At 41.4% G+C, this 19,759-nt stretch overlaps 1 protein-coding gene across 1 annotated transcript; it reads right to left on the reverse strand.

Annotated features, from left to right (window-relative positions):
• Positions 1–14,924: 14,924 nt before the first annotated feature.
• sod1 (superoxide dismutase 1, soluble) lies at positions 14,925–19,540 on the reverse strand. The gene is made up of 5 exons (XM_086176943.1): positions 19,394–19,540; positions 17,517–17,613; positions 17,299–17,368; positions 16,859–16,976; positions 14,925–15,302 (listed from the first exon to the last, which is right to left on the reverse strand). Exons 1-5 carry the CDS (start codon positions 19,463–19,465, stop codon positions 15,195–15,197), a joined length of 465 nt encoding a protein of 154 aa, XP_086033069.1. The 5' UTR covers positions 19,466–19,540; the 3' UTR covers positions 14,925–15,194.
• Between the last annotated feature and the right edge of the window lie 219 nt (positions 19,541–19,759).

Consider the following 19,759-nt stretch of genomic DNA (forward strand, 5'->3'; position numbering starts at 1 on the left):
GTATTCCCTGGCTGACAGCTTCATGTGAAACATATTGGTGTTCTGAACACTTCTAAAATGATTGATTTGCAGACAAGGGATTTGTTAAGAAAGCAGGACCGATTATGTAACAGGCTGTCGATTGTCTGTGCTGCTTTGTTGTGAAGCTCCTAAAATAACTCGCGCTTGGTAATATTTAACATTTATAGAGGCAAGCATGTCAGCGCAAAGGGCAGCGACGGTAACGGAGCTACCCAACAAAAAGACCTGTCACGGCCTCTGTGGGGTAGAAAGAGGGAACGGGCGCGTACCGTCACCAAGAAGTAACCAAGCTGGCACACACAGACAACACACACATTCATAGCCTTACCCCAAGGCTCACGATGACATTTCAGCACCTAACAATACCACTGCCGTGCCTCTTGGCCATTGGAATTCTTTTACGCAGTGAATAAGTTCATTTGTGCTTGTCCGACTGTTTCATTTTTGATGTTTTGCTGTTTTTTTTTTTATCTGATGAATTTATCTGGATAGGGATTATCCCGACTTCGAAACAGGAAATGGCCAATTCGGCAGGATGAACGTGGAATTAAATAACCCGTTCCCACACTCCTACCCAAACACAGCGTTATTGGGTTGTAATGTAATTATCCAGGGAGAGCAGAGTAACCGGTTAGCGGCTTAACAAGACAGCCAGATGAATGGCTGCGATGGCATGTCGGCATTAATAGTCTACCATAGAAGAAACAGTAAAGATTAAGCAAGGGATGTTATGTAATCGGGAAAAACGGCTGCAGAAAAGGGCACGTCTGAGATTTCTTTGAGTTTGTTTGTTTTATCTTGTCGGCACTCATAACCCGGCGAGCCGCCTTTGTAATGTGAACGCTCGCTGTTTGCCGTCAACTGCTGGAAGTAGAAAAAAAAAATGTTCAACTCCAACATATTCACCGATCCCATTCGATGTCGGTTCTTGTTTTGCAAGTGACAGCGCCGCGGTCCGATTTTGCTCGGCGGCCCTCCCGTACAAATGAGCCGGCCTCCCGACGCAGTAGGTTACACCTTTCTCCATCGGCATCGGAGGGTAGCGCGGGACGGGTGTGTGGGAGCGGGTGGTAATGTCAGTCAGGACCGGGAGGGCTGAGAAACAGATTGGCTTCTCAATGCGTGCTTCCCCCTCCCCCCCGCCATATCTGTTGCTTAAAATTGAAATTCATGAACATACTGTATTGGAAAAAAGGGACAAAAAGGAAATGCATAGGTACCATGAGCCCGTCCGTTCTCCCCCACCCGGCGAGCCAGCTTGCCAGACTTGATACAATCATTATCAGCAGCCAAGCGAGTAGAGCTGATGAATAATGGATCTACTGCTGGGCCACAACGGTACATCCCTTTCAGCGAGCTACCTCCTTCACACAGCCTACTGGTTGCAGGTTCTACCGCTTCGGGTCATTTTTTAGCCAATCGCTGGCGAAAGAATATTGCATTTCCCGTTACGGTGTTAAATGCACACACACACACGAGCTGCACTCATTAAAACAGATGCCAGACTGACGTCCTCAGACTGATGAAGGTGTGGACATCAGGTGGCAGACAGCGCTCCTGACATGCATCAGGTGCAGCGGCGTGATGAAACGCTTGGCTCTGACACCCCCACGCTGAGGTGTCAATTAATTCGATCGTCGGGTATAACCTATCAAACATGCAAGAACAGGTCTCCTGTGCCCTACAGAAAATTGTTTTTCTACCCATACACGCACGGTAGAGGGTTCCCAGACGCGAACGCACGTCTCGCATTCTTTGCGAGCGGCTTTCCGCCCGCGAACTTCAATCGGAAAGCGGTGTTGCACAACTGCAGCGAGCGTTCAGGTTCACTGTCATCTCCCATCAGTGCAGCGCCCCTGGATGACCCTTTTCGGAGACGCACACTGACAGCGAGGGAGGGTTTTGAGCCGATGAACATTTTTATCGATCAAAAAAAATATATTGCACGTCTGCATAGACGATATTCTCCCTTCTTGTCGTTAAGCCATTCATATTCTTAAGGTGAATCATTTCCTATAATTCACCATGATGTGAAAAGTACTATTTAGACACTGAACCTACTACTGTGAACCTCAGCAACACAAAAATGAATGCGGAGGTGAGATGGAGGTTGTTTGATGATCTCATCGAGTCAAAGAAGAATCAAAGAAGCACCGACAGTGAATAATATTGATTGAAAAAGAATGCAAAGTCTATTCTTCTTGGTATTGAGAGGCGGAGGATTGAAAGGCGTTCATTTAAGAGAGCTGACGGCCGAAGCCGGCGCTCTGAGAGCCGCCCCCCGTGCCTTTTCTCCGAAAGACCATAGTTCGCACCGGGTGCGGGATCATCGATCGGTTCTCAACAGGGCGTGCGTGAAATCTTAACCCGAATTTTTCGGTCGAGGCAAAAAAAAAAAAAAAACAAGTGTCAGAGAGCAGGAAGGGCAGTTTAGTCATAACCAAACATTCTCAAATTGAAGACATACCGGTATCGGCTCTAGAAATCGAGTATGTTAGTAGGGTACACCTCGCACGGTGACCGGACAAGAACATTATCAACAAAACACAAAGTGCAGAGTGCAATAAGGTGATAATCCACATAAGCAATGTGGCCAGCGAGGTTGTGCAAAAATGAGATAAATAAAATCGATAAATAAAGTGATGATCAGGAAGAGACGTTTCTGTCGGTGCATTTTTAGGTGGGAAGAGAAGGTGAGCTCGCTTTTGGGAGAAAGCAATCCTGCTGTACCTTCTTAACCTCCTTCCAGTGGGGAGAAGGAAGAACAGGTTGTGTCTGCAGTGACGTTCACCGCCCGATTCCTAACTCTGAGAGAACGTAAGAGAGGCCCATCAGGTTGTTCATCTAAAACCGAACATCAGCTATTAATAGCACGAGGGCAGACGATAAAGATGTATCTCTCCTCCGTACCTGATGACACAACCATTAGTGGATTAAAAACATTATGTCACACTCGGCGGTCATAATCCTCCCCCTCATGCATCCCCACCCATGTAAGCAGGGAGCAGCAACAATTAGGGTGAAGCGTTTTAAGATGATGTCTGTTTTTCACTCTAACATTTTTTTTTTTAATCTTTCTCCCTGATCTCTCTCCCATTTCTCACCGATTTTGTTAAGAGGTGCGCGGCTGTGGGGGTTTAGATGGCGTTCGGCCGACCGCTCAACCACCACACAACCTCCTGACCTTGTCAAGAAAAAAAAAAAATCATGAGCACAAACTGTGCAGCTCATTTCATTACTCACATATAGCCCAGTAACCTCCCTGAAATGGCTCTCACACACACACGCACACATTCCCACACACAAGTACACTCCAATGCTCATTCATTAATAAAGCACGCTCCAGAAACACACACTCAGACCCTCTCAAGGCAGCCGCTACACACATCAAACCGCATCAGAGCTCACCGGGGGCTCCGAGGTGGGGATTTGTGTGGAATCTAACGTGGAACAAACGGTCACCTTCCAGTCGCAGACACCAAAAGTACTGTTTCCGCACAAACACGGTCCACAATGTAAAAAATAATGCACAATGCTTTAAAATAGTTGCAGAGTTTCAATCCAAGTGTCTTATTTCAGTATTTAGATGTCATTGCACCTTCCGATTTTTTGATGTCCATTTCTGTACCGCTTCTATGGAAGACCGTTTAATTTCATTTGTGCTCATACCTACTTTTGTCGATTGTACATATTTGAATTATTCAACAAGGTGAATTGGTTTTTCCTCTGCATTGCAACACGCACACATACACATATGCACATAAATTAGTTTTGCAGAACTAAATCAATACTGCAATTAAAATACTTAAAAACACATCTTACCATTAATCCTCTGTAAGCATTGCAGAATATGAATATACATTTATATATTATATCTTTGGTACTCTTTTTAATTTCTGAAGCACAGTGCCTCCTACATCATGATAAAATCCACTCCTAATGTGTTGGATTTCACTGCCGCAGGACAAATAAGGACAATTTCCTCTGATCGCATTTGAATATTTTTAAATTGGAGATTTTCCACGGTACACCGAATATTAGAACAAGATCATCCTCCTTAAACCATCTATAACAACTGGAGAAATCAGAAGGCTTGTGATTTAAATCTGACCCACAGGGCGCACATTTTAAAACGCTGTCATTCATTCGCAGTTAAATGGGAAACGCAGTCGTCTAACACTCGCTCATATCAAACACAGGAAGGGTAAGAAATATAGTTTTGACTGAATGGTGGCTCGAGAGCCCGTTAGCTTTAGCGCTGCAAAGGTTCTTCCTCTCACCCACTCAACTTCCTCGGCCTGAAACGCACACGTTCTCTCGCGCTCATTTAGAAGATCTTTGTATATGGATTGTTTCCAGGTCAAACAGTAGAGACAGAATCAGACCTTTTCTTATCCTGCGGTCGTGCTTGTCTTGTTACATCATTCGAAGTCTTTAGCCATGCAGCCATCTCAAATTCTTATCATCCAATCCAATCTGATGACTCCCAAATCGCCACATTGACAAAGGCATTGATAATCAGGATGAACGAGAGCTACATAATTGTAACGCTTACAATGAGGCGTTATAAGATAACAACAGATGAGATAAGAGGATAAGAATGGATAAGATAACATGCATCCCATAGTGGGGAGACTGCTATCATCTTAACAATTATATATAATTATATGATTTTAATAACTTTGTGTTTACTTGAGATAATCAACAACTATGGAGAGATGTATTGATTAGGTTGTCCCCTTTTATTTAGTTTAATATCTACACATCTAATATAAAGCTGACAGTTTGGCCCCTTGGGAATATAACCTGCAGCTTTTAAGTCTAAAACCTGTCAGGTGGAGCTTCGATATCAGGGCTTTTTCCAGGGCGACTGCAACTGTGTCTTCTGTGTTTCAGCCCCTTCAGTTGAAAAGTGACAACGCCTGCAAAAAAAAAAAAAAAAAAAGCAAGGGAGGGAACAGAGATGAGGTTAAGAGGTGTAGTGCTGGAAAAAGAGGGGGAGGGGAGGCAACAGGGGGATTTAAGCATCAGAAGGTGACTGGCGGACTGACGGTTGCTCCCGCAGGACCGCCCGCAAGAATAATCCTGTCGAATTGAAGAGTTTAACAGTTACCGCCTGCCGAGAAGGACGCACGGAGATGAGAAACAAACGCACACACACACACAAAACATTCTCAACCTCGCAGGGTGGCGCCGTGCAAAGATGACACATAAACCGGTACACGAAACCTGAACGGTGCACACGTGCACACACAAAATATAGTCATACAATGAAACTCATTGCAAGGTTTAGTTCATCGTTATACTAACCTATTGTAAGTGCGGACTCCAACTGTATTTCAGCAGAGGTGCTTGATCGAAATCCTGTTTTATGGACAAACTGGTCTCCAAAACAAGCTGACAATATTGAATTAGTGGATTGTTGAATTGATTTCGAGGATTTTCATGGGTCGTAGGTCTGATTCATCTACTTTTTGTGAAAACAGAGGATTTTCATGCTACCATGTGCGAGTAGACGGGCCTAGCTGTAAAGCATGAAAGGCTAGAGACTGCTTCATTACACATCATCAGTTCCTTTTCTTTATATAATGATGAACCTCCAAGCAGGAGATCCCCGTCCAAAATGAGTGGCAGCCTGCCCTCACACCGAGCCCTTTCTCCACTTCTGATTTCCATAAAATAAAATAAAATAAAATAAAATAAAATAAAATAAAATAAAATAAAATAAAATAAAATAAAATAAAATAAAATTAAATTAAATTAAATTAAATTAAATTAAATTAAATTAAATAAATTAAATACTGTCAAAATTTACATTTGTGGGTTCCTATGAAAGTGTGATGGACATGTCTGTAGCTAAAATACTTTAATGAATTTTTCATGTTGGTGGACTCTAAAATTAGTTTGATGGACCAGATCTTTCATTTAAAACCGAAATCCTCAAATCAGATGTTTGGGAAGTAATGGGTGATGGTGGCTAGTTAAGGACAACCGTATGATGGATCAAATTGCAGATTAGCCAGAAGATAAGGTATGAATTAAGTCTTAGCTGATGTCTACATGCAGGTAGTCACTAGACAGAGTTTGGCCTATTTAAGATTTACATTTCCAAAAACCTTGGAGGCCAGTAGAGGCAGGGACGGTGATAGAGACTCTTACAATCGTAATGATCTGTTCCTCCTATGTCAGTAGTTCTTAACCTTGTTGGAGGTACTGAAACTCACCATCTTATGCGCATTCATCGAACCTTTCTTTATTGGAAAAATCAAATTTCATTTTCTTTCAAATTCAAGACATAGGTTTATGTTTTATGGGTGCAAAAAAAATGTTCAGAGAACAAAACCAGCAAAACATGATTTCCACACAAGAACAAAAACAGTTAAGACGCTGACTCCCATCACGTGCCGTTATACACGTGAATCCATACTGTAAATATTGCTCGACATAATTAGTACCAAGGGATTCATATATTAGGAGAGAAATCGCACAACGTACCATCACGACAGTCACAAGTTGACGTAAGATTGGCCAAGCTACGGAGTGATGGCCCAGTGTGGAGCGTCATCACGAACTATATGCGTCGGGTGTGTGTCTTGACCTCCACCAAACCCCTGGGGTTGATCGAACCCGGGTTAAGAACCGCTGTCCTAAGCTGATAGAACTAAATGTACGCACCTGCAGAAGCTTGCGCAATTCACACCCGTTTCAGTCCGCTGTTCTTAGAACCGGGTTGTGGAGTTGAAACCTTTTCAAGAGAAAAGCTAGTGGGCTGAAACCAAGTCAGTGATTTAAGCAATCTCACATGCAAAGTCAACAAATGCTAAACTTTTGAAAGATTATGCATGTTTGCTTTTCATGGCAGCATGTATCAAATCTTTGAGATCTTAAGATTTATTATGTATTAAATGTTATCAAATGTGGTATAATCTTTTCTTGGGAGACATTAAAGTTTCTATGAATAACACTGGAAAATTTAGGGATGAAACAATTAATTGAGAAAACCGTCATCAGACTAAACAATGATGAAACTCGCCAGCTGCCGGCAGAAAAAACCCCGAACACGTCTTTACTTTCCAAATTCTTTTCACGGGTGGATGAATAATTGAGCAAAACTTGGAGAGAAGTGAATAATTTTTGGCCCGGGTTAATTCAAATGAATGCAAAATATGCGCATATTAGCAAAGTAATTTCCGCCTTCATCTCAAAAAAAAAAAAGAGAGTGTGGGGTCAGAGCCCAGACTGTGTCCATTATCTGCAACGGATGGAGAGGCGAATACCAAGAGAAGAGAAAAATATTGAAAGTTGAAATGGGAGAGAGAGGGGACACACCGAGGGGAGGAATAGCATCCCTCCCGTCTGGCCGTGGATAATGTAGAAAATTCCCTGGAAGATAAACAGAAGCTTCATTGACCTCCTTTCCCTTCTCCTTTCATTCCCTTCTTCTTTGTTCGCCCAACCGCCCCCCCTCTACAGTCTTGCCTCTACCTCCCCGACAAGAGAGAGCGCTCGGCGGTCCTCCGTCTGCTGGGAACCACAGTACGCTTCGCACCTGAACATCACATCTCACACACACGTATGAGAGCTTTAAATGGAAGACGCACAGACACCCACGCACGCACACGAGTGTACACAATCGACCCTCTGGGATGAAAATCAAGAAATGCATTTATGTCACGCCCGTATAAGAAGGTCACCTTGCCAATATGAGTGAGTGCAAACACGTATGTGTGTGTGTGTGTGTGTGTGTGTAGCGTGTGAGGATATCACTTCAGGGAAGAGTAAAGATTGATCTGTTCCACGCAGTTTAATAATCAGAACCCTGATCACAGTGTGAATTATCTCCCGTGACCATGACACACCCTTTCCGCCCCCCCATGTATTTGAAGCGCACAGACAGGAGACCGACTGGTTCTCAGCCATTATCTCCTTTTCAATACTTCCTACTTTTGTAACCGCAGGCTAAATATTTGCTTAAAAACCTATGAGTGGAAAATGAATCTACATAACAGAATACATGCTGTATTCTGTCCGTGGGGCAAAAACCTATATCGGCTGTTGCTCGGGAACGATGAGGTTATTTGGTGAAGACCTGGGGTGACAAAAGGAAAAGATTGGAATATGTTGAGGACAAATTAAGGATGTATCCGTTACGCAATTTGGGGCCAGTGCTGATTTGATGTTTTAACAATCTGTCAACATCTTTTGTTCCAATTCCTTATCTCCTTCATGCATTCCTTATCGAGTTTATTCCTGCTGTCAGCCTATCACCAGCTGCCGTTGGGCAAAAGGTTCATCGCCAGTCAATCACATGAGCTACATGTTAAGACGTACAACCATTCTCTTTCTCTGGGCGATTTTCGAGTCTCATATGAGCCCGCTGCCTGAACTAACTTCCTGACCATGGGAGGAAACCCAAACGTTCTGTCGAAATCAAACCAGGGACGGTCTTGTTGTGAGTCAGAAGCACTAACCAACTGCAACATCGTGCCGCCCTTAGCTTAACTTTGGCAAAACAAATTAATTGTGCTTCGGAATTTAATCGTCTCGAATAATTTCTGTCCTTGATCATATATCTCGGGGCATGAATTCAGAATTTCTTCACCCAACAAGCTTGATCTCAAGGTGATAGCATGTGAAGAACACGTTCATCATATTAATATTAAACTGTTAGAGCGGCATCGGGACAGGAAGTAGCGAATGGATTCTCCGTTGCAGATGAACATATTGAATGTTCAGTGTCACATGTTGAAATGAGCTTGATGAAGGCAATATTTCAACACTTCCATCACAAACAGTACATGCAATATACAGATACTTTTTCTTTTGAAGTTCAAAATGTGTGCTTTGTAAAATTAAAGTAAGATCTGGTTTCACGTTAAAGCCCGTGTTGTCACTCCGGTCGTGATATGCCTGCTAATGACCGTCCGGAGAATTTTCTAAGAGGCCTCTTTGGAATGTCACACAAGGTCAGCGTCTGGCACAATACTCGGCTGCCAAATTTCAAAATCATTTGTGCCTTTCTGTCTCCCCCCAGCGCGGTCTCACTAAGCAGACTTGAAAATCCTCAAGCCATCCTGACCACACGGAACAATAATGATATGATCGCGCAGGTTTAGCAGGTCACTGAGTTCAAAAGCCGAAGCCCAGGACTGCTAAAGGGAGATGTAATGTGTGAAATTATCCTCCGAGTCCCTTGAGAGTCAATATTACACGGCTCGCACGTATCGTTACCTCATATTACCCAGAGTCTGTTGACATCCTAATGCTGGGCTCAGCTGCCGGCGAAACTCTAGAAGCGCAAATAATAATTCAACAAATTGTTTTCTCGCTCACATCTGTCAATCAAATTGAAATGAGAAGTTCTGGGTAGGGAAAGGGAACTTTAGCAGTTTTTCACTTTCATAATTACAAGACGCAGCTCAGGGGTCAGAGGTTAGATCACAGGGGCCTTGTAAATAGTCCGCCCTCCCTTCAACCATCTCTCATAGGACAGCCACCATTTATAACATTTCACCCCTGACCTATGGCTCCTACGCTCTAAAAATAATTCCTGCGATATTGCTGGTGGGCTGTGTGTCGGCAGGTGGCCTTCGCTCCAAGAATTGAGGACAGAGGAGGTTTCACCATTGCCTCCATCGTAAGCAGGCTCTTTAGCGGTGTATTGGCCAACTGACCGATTCACATTTTGCAAAATAAGCCACTCGGATATTATTTTTCTTTTCCCTATTTATTGATATTTAGCTAAACAGAGGAAAAAAATCATCCTTGGGGGCCTGTCTGTCCACAGTGTTCAGGTTGGTACACGGCTATACAACGGCTATACACAGCTATTCACGGCTATACAAAATGGTTGGAATGGTACTAAGCCTTTACAAAATGTGATCCTACTGGTCTTTCTCAGCAGTCTTTTGGAGTGCAAATGAAACAGAGAAGGAAAAATAAAACACACACACACAACCTTGCGAGCGCTCCGGAGATAGCCTCGCGTTCAAGTGCAAATTTGTACGTGTGGGTGCTGAACGGTGGCGGAAAAACGTGAGTCGCCTCTTTTTTTTTTTTTTTCATTCCAATTTCTTCGCTGTCAGAAAAGGAAAACACTTGAATCTTGCGGAACGGGCTCACGATGGAAGAAACTTGCCCAATGAATGTTCCACCTTTACCCTGGAGAAATTGCTGTTTACATTAGATCTTGAACGTAACCTCTCACCTGGGTTTGTCACTCACACCTACGATCCACCTCTTACATAAGCAAAGCTTGTACGTTCAGTCCTGGCACACACAACGGTTGTCTGTGCGTGGAGTAAGAGTTTATTATGTGTGTTTTTTTTTTCCTATCTTCCATATTAAGAGTTTTGTACATTTTTATGTTACCATGTTTAGCCGGGCAGCTTATCAGTGCAGGGTTCTAACACTTTTATTGGGAGTGTTTTCCAGAACACCACCAGGACATTTGCAGTCATGGTCCAGCTGGCTGGACAGAAAGATATCACACCCGTTCACTCGTTGAATTTCTACTTATACGGATATATTTTGACGTTTCAACATTTTTGGACTAGAATATCTCTTCATTAGCCAAAACAACGGCAAGGCAAAAAAAATTACAGATTTTCACACGCAACATGATTAGACTCCCCCAATTTTCTTTCTTGCTTTACTTATTGCTGGGGGAAATTAGAGTTCTGCATTCAAACCCTGCTTCATTACTGAAAATTCACCCCCCCCCCTCCACACGCACACACACACATACTAAGAGCAGTGAAGGCACACACACCCGAGCAGTGGCCAGCCACAGCTCCCGGGCAGCATTAGGGGGTTGGGTGCTCAGTTCAAGGGCACAGAGAGCGGAGAGTGCTGTTCTGCTTTCCACTACTTGCTTAATTCAAGACTATTTACTGGCACAAAAGAGCCCGTTCAACTCACAGCCCGACAATCTAGCGGGGATCTGTTTGGAAGACCACTTTGCATGACCCACACTGAAAAGAGCAGGAAAAGGAAAGTCAAAAATTAGATGCGTGCGCACAATGAATAACTTGTTTGCCATTTCCACGGTTCAATACTTTAATGTTACCAAATGGCAGGAACAAGTTTCGGGGGGAAGAAAAGAGTCCCGGCTGGGCCATTATTGAGATATGATGAATGTCTTTGTGGGACACCAAACCCGTGGCTTCAAAAGCATGGGGTTGGTTAAGTGCAGCTGCGGTGCAGTTTGATGCATCTACAAAAAGGCCACCCTGAATCATGCAAGTCTTTGTACTGCTTAGACAGTCTATAGACAGTAAAATGTGCTCCTTCCTAGCATATCTATGCACAAGACCCTCATAATGTGAATGTGAGACATTTGGGGCCATAATGACCCAATTTAGAGTGCTGCATTTATCACTCTTATTATTTTTAGACGTGCACATGTGAGCAACATGTTCCAACAGATGGTGCAGGGAAACAGATCTATGTATGACAAATGCATTTACGAAGGGCAGATCATGATTTGAAAAGTAAGTAAGTAAAATTAAGATACTTTAAGTCACAATGGAGTAACTGTGACAGGGGCTGCATCGCTTAAGTAATGCTAAGAGAAGATGGCCCTTATTTGGAGTCGCATAATAGATTTATATTGTGACTAATTAGCCAAACAAAAATTCTATTGTGTCAGTGAAAAAAAAGTTGGGGAAAATTAAGAGAATGTTGATTTCCAAAAAAAAAAGAAAGAACTGACACAAGTCCGGTTATTCTTTTGAGGAAAGCCTACATTGTCATTGACCACTCCTTGTCATAAATGATTTTCTTGAGCAGTGTAATGTAAATATAGAATATCAGCTAATTCCCTGGACCTGCAGGACCTGGTGTGACTCCATGATTTTCACACTGCTGCTCTGTTGTGAAGTCAGACTTGTCAAAACATGCCCTTTTTGACGTCATACATTTCATAAATACCAATAAAATATTATATTCATATTAAAGATGGCAGCTGAAGGTTTAACTAGAATACTACAATTACTATTAATATAACTGAAGGTAGGTATTGCTGGAAGATTTCGGTTCCCAGACCCTTAGTTACACACATTGATTTGATAAATGAGAAAGAGTCAAAGAAAATTTCACGCCAGGTAAACTTGGGCATTGATTCCTCGACAGACAAGATGTAAGCAGGATAACAATAGAGTGCTTTTAATTTGGTGTTTATGTGTCAAATAACCCTTTAAATTGCTTAAGCGGCTGGTTAGCCGTGTGACCCATTAAAAACCAATCCAACAAACAGCGCAGTATTAATCCCACACGAGGTGGGAAATGGGGATACAGTAATAATTCATGAAGGTCTAATAGTATCTGGATGGTTGTCATTTCCTTACTCGCCCATGCATTACATACTTTATGCTACATTTTATATTTTGTTGAGCAGCATTGCTGTCAAACTCCTTTCCCTGTCTGTATTATTCATCATTTCACTCCAAGGCTATTTATACCAGCTTTTACAGTCAGTCTGTCTTTCCATTCCACTGGCTGCATCTGTCTATAATAATACAGCTATTTCAACTCCTCTGCGCTGTTTCGGACAAGTTCTCAGCATGAACAGCAGGTACAGTTGGCCTTAACTTGTATAAGCACATAAAACCGATGTGCACATATTTACGTAACCAGACAGAATAAAGTTTAATTGCTGATTTTTGTTGGACGGAAAGGAGATTAGAGAAGAAAAAAAATAACGACTCTTTTCTTTGCTAAAAGAAGCCTGACCAGCATCAAAGCTGAAATCAAAGCTGAAATAGGGGAGAAGAAAAACTACCATTTGCGTAGAAAGCAGCCGACACATTTCCACCTCGACAGGCCAAAACACCTCTCATATGACTTTAACGACGCACTCTGTGCATTATGCAACTGGACGGCCCCCGGTGGGAACAACTCCACTGAAGTCCCTCCAGTTTCTAACTTCACTAGGAGACAATGAGACATTTGGCAACAACCACACATGAAAAAGGAAAATACTTTAAACTACTCAGTTTGACTCACTATATGCATCAGCAATAAAAATGTCAAAAGAAAAATACAATAGAGGAAGGACAAGGAGTAACCTGAAACCACTATTTCCCTAATTTGCCTTTCTGACATGTTAATACAATATTTGTGTTTAAGCAAAACAGGTTCAAGCACTTTTGGACAGGTGGAGAAACGTGTCATGGGTGATGTGTGATAAAAGTATCAACCAGAATTAAAGGAAAGGTCTACAACACATCCGTTAGACCAGCGATGCTGTAGGTTTTGGAGAAAGAGGCAGTGAGGAAAAGCAGAGGTGTAGGGAGCACAGTATCAGAATCAGTCCATCAGAGGGACAGCACATTAGATGTTTTGGAGAGAAGGTCAAAGAAACCAGACTAAGATGGTTCGGTAATTAATGGAGGAGGGATAGTTAACATATTGGTAAAAGGATGCTGGGGTTGGAAGTGCCAGGCAGGAGGTCTAGAGGAAGACCAAAGAAAATATTTATAGACGTAGTGAACATGGACATGAAGGTAGCTGGTATGAACGAGGATAGAGAGTAGGGTTAGATAGAGCTTGATTTGCTGTCAACACAAAACCCTGAAGGGAGCAGCTGAAAACTACCATTAAAGGACTATAGTAAAACCTTGTATGTAATCAAATAAGCATTTTACTTCTTTCTCATCTGCATCCGTGGCTCTATAAAACATAATTTTCCTGATTTTTAAGACAGGGACGAATTGACAAGGAACTGTATTGTGAGGGGTGGCACTGCCCTCTAGTGGAAGTATGTGTTTGTGCATCAAATGCTAGTGGATGGGGGATCTTCATATCAGGGGAAATGTTGGAAAACATAAAAATAATTCTGAAAATCAGAAATCTCGTTCTGAGAGACTTAACATATGAAATTGCAAAAAGTACTTGATTGGTTTCATGACAATATCTGTATATATTTAGACACTCTTAAACTTACCATCCAGGTCAAAGGTCATATGCTGCTTCTGCAGTCCTAATACACTAATGGGAGTTTCTGGTTATACGGGGGTTTGGCCACAGCTTCAAGGTTAGAGGGTTCGTTATGTTGACGTGTGAAGATAATGTAAATCTGTTAACCTGGGGTGAGGCACGGGTGGTAGTCATCGGGCCTGGTTTTGAGCCTCAGCTCAGGTGAACTAATGGACTTTTCGATTCACGTGATGTAAACATTAGCCTTACAAGGACACATTCCAACTCAGGTGAGTCCCTGGAATTCGTACCCTGGATCCCTTAAGCGACACAAGTTGACATAACCCCATTTAACCTAGTTGCAAAAAAAACAACTCCGTCATTAACCTAAAAGATCTTCTAAACTTGGACCTACACCAAGATGTTGACACACCCCAGATGTTAACAGATTAGAAATCCAAATCCATTGGAGCTGCAGAAGCCACTCAGATAAAATAGTTTCATGAAAGAAACTTAGTCAAATTGCCAGAACAAGATTTTACAAGTGACGAGCCAGTAGTTTTAGGACTCCATGTGGCCGAAACCGAAGAAGCTCAAATTACAATTTTGTTATAACTGGGTCCATAAAATCATAATAAATAAATAAACTTTACCTTCTACATTACCAATTGGACATTTCCGCAATAATGACAACCCCTGCTGGTCAAATGTATGTCATAGCACTTAATTGTGGTGAAATTTTATACTCAGGTGATTCATCTACCTTTGTCATTCACAGAAATGGAAGTATTTATATGTTCAATATAAATGATAGGAAAAATTATGGAAAGGAGAAAAACTTAGTCCTGTGGGGCATTACCTACAAGAAGGGGCAGCCTGAGGACTGCACATCAAACCTGCTTTAATTTTTGTGAGTCTACATCTTTTTTGGAAAACAAATGACACAATTTTCCCAAAAAACAGACATTGAAACAACAAGCACTAGATTAATTTGATTGAACTTTATTCATCCCCTCCCCCCTCACATTTGTTTGTATTTGTGCGCCACTAAATCTTTGGGAACAAAACTGACCAGACACATAAACCCGTTTACATTTCTTATGAAGAACAGACAAGGTTAAGCATGGCTAGTCTACTAAACAGATAGTAAAAACCTGCAGCAAACTGGAAAGGAAATATGGTGGCATCAAGTAGCTAGATTGGTCTTATAAGTGCTAGGTCGAAAGTTGCCTCTCTTGCTTCACCTTCCAGCAGACTTACTGAGCGATACCAATCACTCCACAGGCCAGACGTGCCCCAGCATTCCCAGTCTTGGAACTCTCTTCATTGCCTCCTTTTCCCAGGTCATCAACAGCCTCATGGATCTACAGTACAGGGCAAAATGAAGAATCAGACATTTTCAATCTTCCAAGCATTTGCACACACAGGAGTAATCCCAAAGCAAGATCTGTAATTTTAGAAATGAATTTCCATCAATGTAATTTTTCATAAAGACATTGATGAGAATCTAAAGCAATGAATTGAAAATTCAGTCCTATAATTTAACACCGTAAATATTTTGACCAGCTTTGTGGCTAAAAAGAAGCTTAACAGTCCTGCAGTTGGGAAATTCCCAGTGTTAACAGCAGCAGGACAGAAAATATAAGCAAGAGCTTTAGGTATCCCTTCAAGAAAAAAAGTAGCTTTTAATACTTTACATTAAGCCAAGTACCTGCTCCAGTTAAAAAAAAAAATGTTCCACATCATCTAGTTCCTTCAGGGTTTTTCAGAATTCTTAAATTATGCCTAAATGTTGTTCAGAACATGTGACTGAAGAAACAGTGAAGCCCTTGTTATGCCTTCATGCTGCAGTCAACAAGGTGTCATAGGGGGAGGAAAAAAAAAAAGAAAAAAAAAAAGAGGGCTTCAAAAAATGGCTTCATTCACAATAAAAATGTCTTCAGAGGAAACTGAAGTGAAAAATTAGCATTTTCAGGAATGGTTGAGTGGATGATGGAAATAAAAGCAATATGATGTAAAGTCTTTCAGCACAAAATTGGTCTTGATGGCGGATTATCAGCTATGCTGAGGGGTAACCCAGCACAGGCACAGGTTGTTAAGACCTTGAACCAAATATTACTGGTTCAATTCCCGAATGCGCCAGACTGTCAAGGTGGTGCTGAGCAAAACAGTGAACCCCAAACTGCTCCTCGGGGCGCCACTCAGCGGCTACCCACTGCACAAGATTCAGCCACAATCGGTCAAATGCAGAGAACACGTTTTCCCCTCTAGGGAGTATTGAAATATTCCATGAAATAAAAAAGATTGATAAATAAAGATTTTTGATGAGGGATGCAAAGCTCACAGCAAGCTTGATTCCACAGCATATTAAGGCAAAGAGTGTGTCATTATTTTAAATAAATGAAGATGTCAGACATCTGTACTGATTAGAATCACTTGATGTTGCCTTTAAATACTGGGGCTTTTGTAGTTCCAAATCACATGCAGGCATTTTTTTCCTCTGTGCTAACAGACTTTCAAAAAAAAAAAAAAAAAAAAGTTGAATAAACCACTAAAAATTATGCATTACTCACCCAGAATAAATTTGATCAGGAATAAGGGAATTAAAAAAAAAAAAAATCACAACAATCTGTACAAGCATCTGTGTGAATTTGCTCCCTATTAGACAATTGTTCCTTGAGATTTAAAGGGAACCAGAAACAGCTGCTCAATATACGAGTAATGTAAATGTCCAAAACTTTCTGGAGTCTTAACACTTGGAAAGCGGCATTCCATGATTTTCCATGCAAAACAATAAACTCTACTTGGGTGTCTTAACACTTGGATACTGGCATGAGTTTCCCTGCAAAACAGGCATCTCTACTAGAGAGTTGAAGCCTGACTGAGCTGTGAAAGGGGAAACAGCAGAGCCTTAACTCACCACCATGGTTCTGCCAATAATGGAGTTGGGGCCAGCGAGAGACAGCAACTTGTCTGTGATTTCTATGTTGGCAACTTTGTTTTCACCTGCAGTCACATTTCCAAGGTCCCCCACATGTCTGTAAGAAGGGGGGATACAAAGAATGGCTTTCATTGCAACTGATCTCTGACAGAACAATATACAATCTATACAAGCTTCGAAAGTCACTGACAAGATGTTGCTTGAAATTTAACAGCTCCTGTTCTGTGGTGTTTCCAAGAGAATACTGTGTATTCAGTAACCTCAATTTAACAGAGAAGGATTTTCAATCCAATGTCAGAACCTAATTGTCTATATATTTTGTAATCGATTTTGACAATGTGCAGTAGAACATTACACTGAGCAAATGTTTTAATGTTTGACTGTTATGCCACAAAATATTTCTTTCAGAGTGGACTAACCTCTCCTCATCATCTGGACCACCATGTTTCTTGTTAAGGGGATTGAAATGAGGGCCTGCACTGATGCAGCCTAAGAAATAGAAAAATATATATATATATTCATTGTAGCATGTTGACATCATCATTAGTCATTTGAGGAAAATAGAATAGCATTAAGGGGACATCTGGTAGTTCATGATATTATAAAAATAGTTAATGTGCAAAGCAAGAGAGCCCACCATTCGTATTGTCACCGTAAACGTGGACATGGAAACCATGCAGGCCCGGAGAGAGGCCCTTGATCTCGCCGGTCACCTTCACTGGGGCAGTGTCATTCTGCCAATGCAAGATGACACAGTAAGGAGGATGACAAGGACAGCTGAGCTACCAAAATCAGACAGCCAGTATGACTCGAAACTAAAGAATACAAAACAAGTATTATCACATTCCCTTTGTAAGGCTCCTTACTAAGAGATAAAATTTTCTAGAGCAACTGTTAAGATGTTGCAACTTTAACTTCCCACTTTTTGTAAAACCAGTACCTAATGTGCTTTGACCTAATATTACTGTAATGTACATACTGGCCCCCAAAAATGGCACCTTTTAAGAGACATTTTTTACAAAGTGGAATTCAAACTCAAGGCTATCAGTCACGCAGTAGATTGTGGGAATAGAGCAGCCACGAAATACTTCAACATGAATTAGTCAATGGTATGGAAGTGGAGGAAGCAAGCAGATGAATTGTGCCTGGTAAAGACAAAACAGAGTTTCTGAGGGAACAAAGTGAGAGGAATAAAGTTTGACTAAAGTGACTGTTTTGTTTTGCATTGTATGCCATATTTTTTATCATGTGCCTTATAATGCAGTGCTCCTTATGTTTGAAAATAGACCCATTAATTGATATTGCGCCTAAAATGCTGTGTCTTGTTGTCCACAAAATACGGTATAAATGTTTATATTGTAAACGTTGTCAAATTATTAAATATTTTCTCCTCATATAATCTTAAGTATTCTATTGTGTGTGTTTATAGTGTATGGCTCATATTTGAACATGGGGCATACACACATGATGCAGTCAATCGGCAGAATGTAAGCCGATTCATGTTACATCAGGTTGCCATTTTACCTGACTGAGTTTAACAAGGGAATGTTCACCAATATGTGGATTTTTTAAACCTTCCTCATTATTTGCTTTTGTAACAAGATGGGGCCCTTAAAGTTTACTTAGGCAAAAAAAAAAAAAAAAAAACATCCTGGAGAAAAATAAATTAAAAAAATATAACACCCTTTAAACTGTCTTGAAGTGAATAATCTAACTATGAATTTAAACAAGTACAGCAAAACTTAAAATGTACTCGAAAAAAGTTTATTTAATGATGATCGATGATAAAACATGTCTGGTCTGTTTGGCAATAATAATTGCCTTTTTCGGAGAGTTTACGAGGCGGTCAAATGCTGAGTAGGTTCAGGGACGTTTATCACTAAAGCCCAGACATTCGTGGTGCGAATAAGGCCACATCGAGGTCACGCAGTGACTCAGCAAAATTACTTAAGCTTATTTTCATATGGCCGTTTTAGAAAGACACGATCCATATGCAACAAGACATATTAACAGACTGAGAAGCATAAGGTCTCCTATCGAAATGCGACCTGAACAGAACAACAAATGTGACGATCAAACATTATGCAACATGCGTTTGCGAGGCGCAAAGGCGTAATCATTAACATTAGCCTTCTGAATCCAAAGGTTACTATAATCATGAAACAATGCAGATAGTATTTCGACAGATAATCTTAATTGCCATGATCTTGGCGAAGTAATTGGACATGGCTCGCTAAATGCGAGCATACTTCACGTTTTCGGAAGTGAAAGGGACCATTTATTTTCAGATGACGACTGTAAACTAGCTGCTTTGCTAAACTGCGTGGAGTAGCATGGGGATTTGGAACAAGCTAGCAGAAAAACGCGTTTAGTTCACCGGCATCAAAGTTGAAAGGAGAACTAGCTTAGCCGAAGAGCTGCTACGCTAACAAGCTACAGCATTACATGAAGAATAGAACGTACTTCATGTCACCAAGACACTTAGTTTTGCCAACATAATATCGAAAGTGATACCTCCTGCTCGAAGTGCACTGTCCCCGTCGTCTCACCGGCTCCTTTCAACACGCAGACTGCTTTCAATACCATCTTGACAGAAGATAACAAGGATCAAAAGCTTGAGACCGTCACGGTGTTGTTAATGTTATGTGACAACCAGCTATTATAAAGGCTCAGTAGGCGGGGACTTGAAAGTTAACCAATCAGAGGCAAATGCGTCTCACGCTTACCTGATAGGTTTCGGAATGATATTATATAAGAGCCAATCAGAGTCTAGAATGACGAAAAGACGTGAACTCCGATTGGTCGCCGTGCAGCTAATTATGCCACAACTCTCACAACAATTGGAATTGACTTCTACTTTCTTTTTACTGATTATAATTA

Source organism: Fistularia commersonii, chromosome 29, assembly GCF_037954325.1.
Source record: "Fistularia commersonii isolate RoL2024-O1a breed Wild chromosome 29, RoL_Fcom_v1.0, whole genome shotgun sequence".
Lineage (NCBI taxonomy): Eukaryota > Metazoa > Chordata > Actinopteri > Syngnathiformes > Fistulariidae > Fistularia > Fistularia commersonii.

Bases quoted from the DNA above. Each gene is read 5' to 3' on its own strand.
- sod1 (XM_086176943.1), bottom strand. From the start codon at position 19,465: ATGGTATTGAAAGCAGTCTGCGTGTTGAAAGGAGCCGGTGAGACGACG. The intron at 17,614-19,393 runs GTATCACTTTCG...TTGCATTGGCAG, and splicing joins CAGTGCACTTCGAGCAGGAG to AATGACACTGCCCCAGTGAA. The intron at 15,303-16,858 runs GTGAGTTAAGGC...CCTGTACTGTAG, and splicing joins TTATTGGCAGAACCATGGTG to ATCCATGAGGCTGTTGATGA.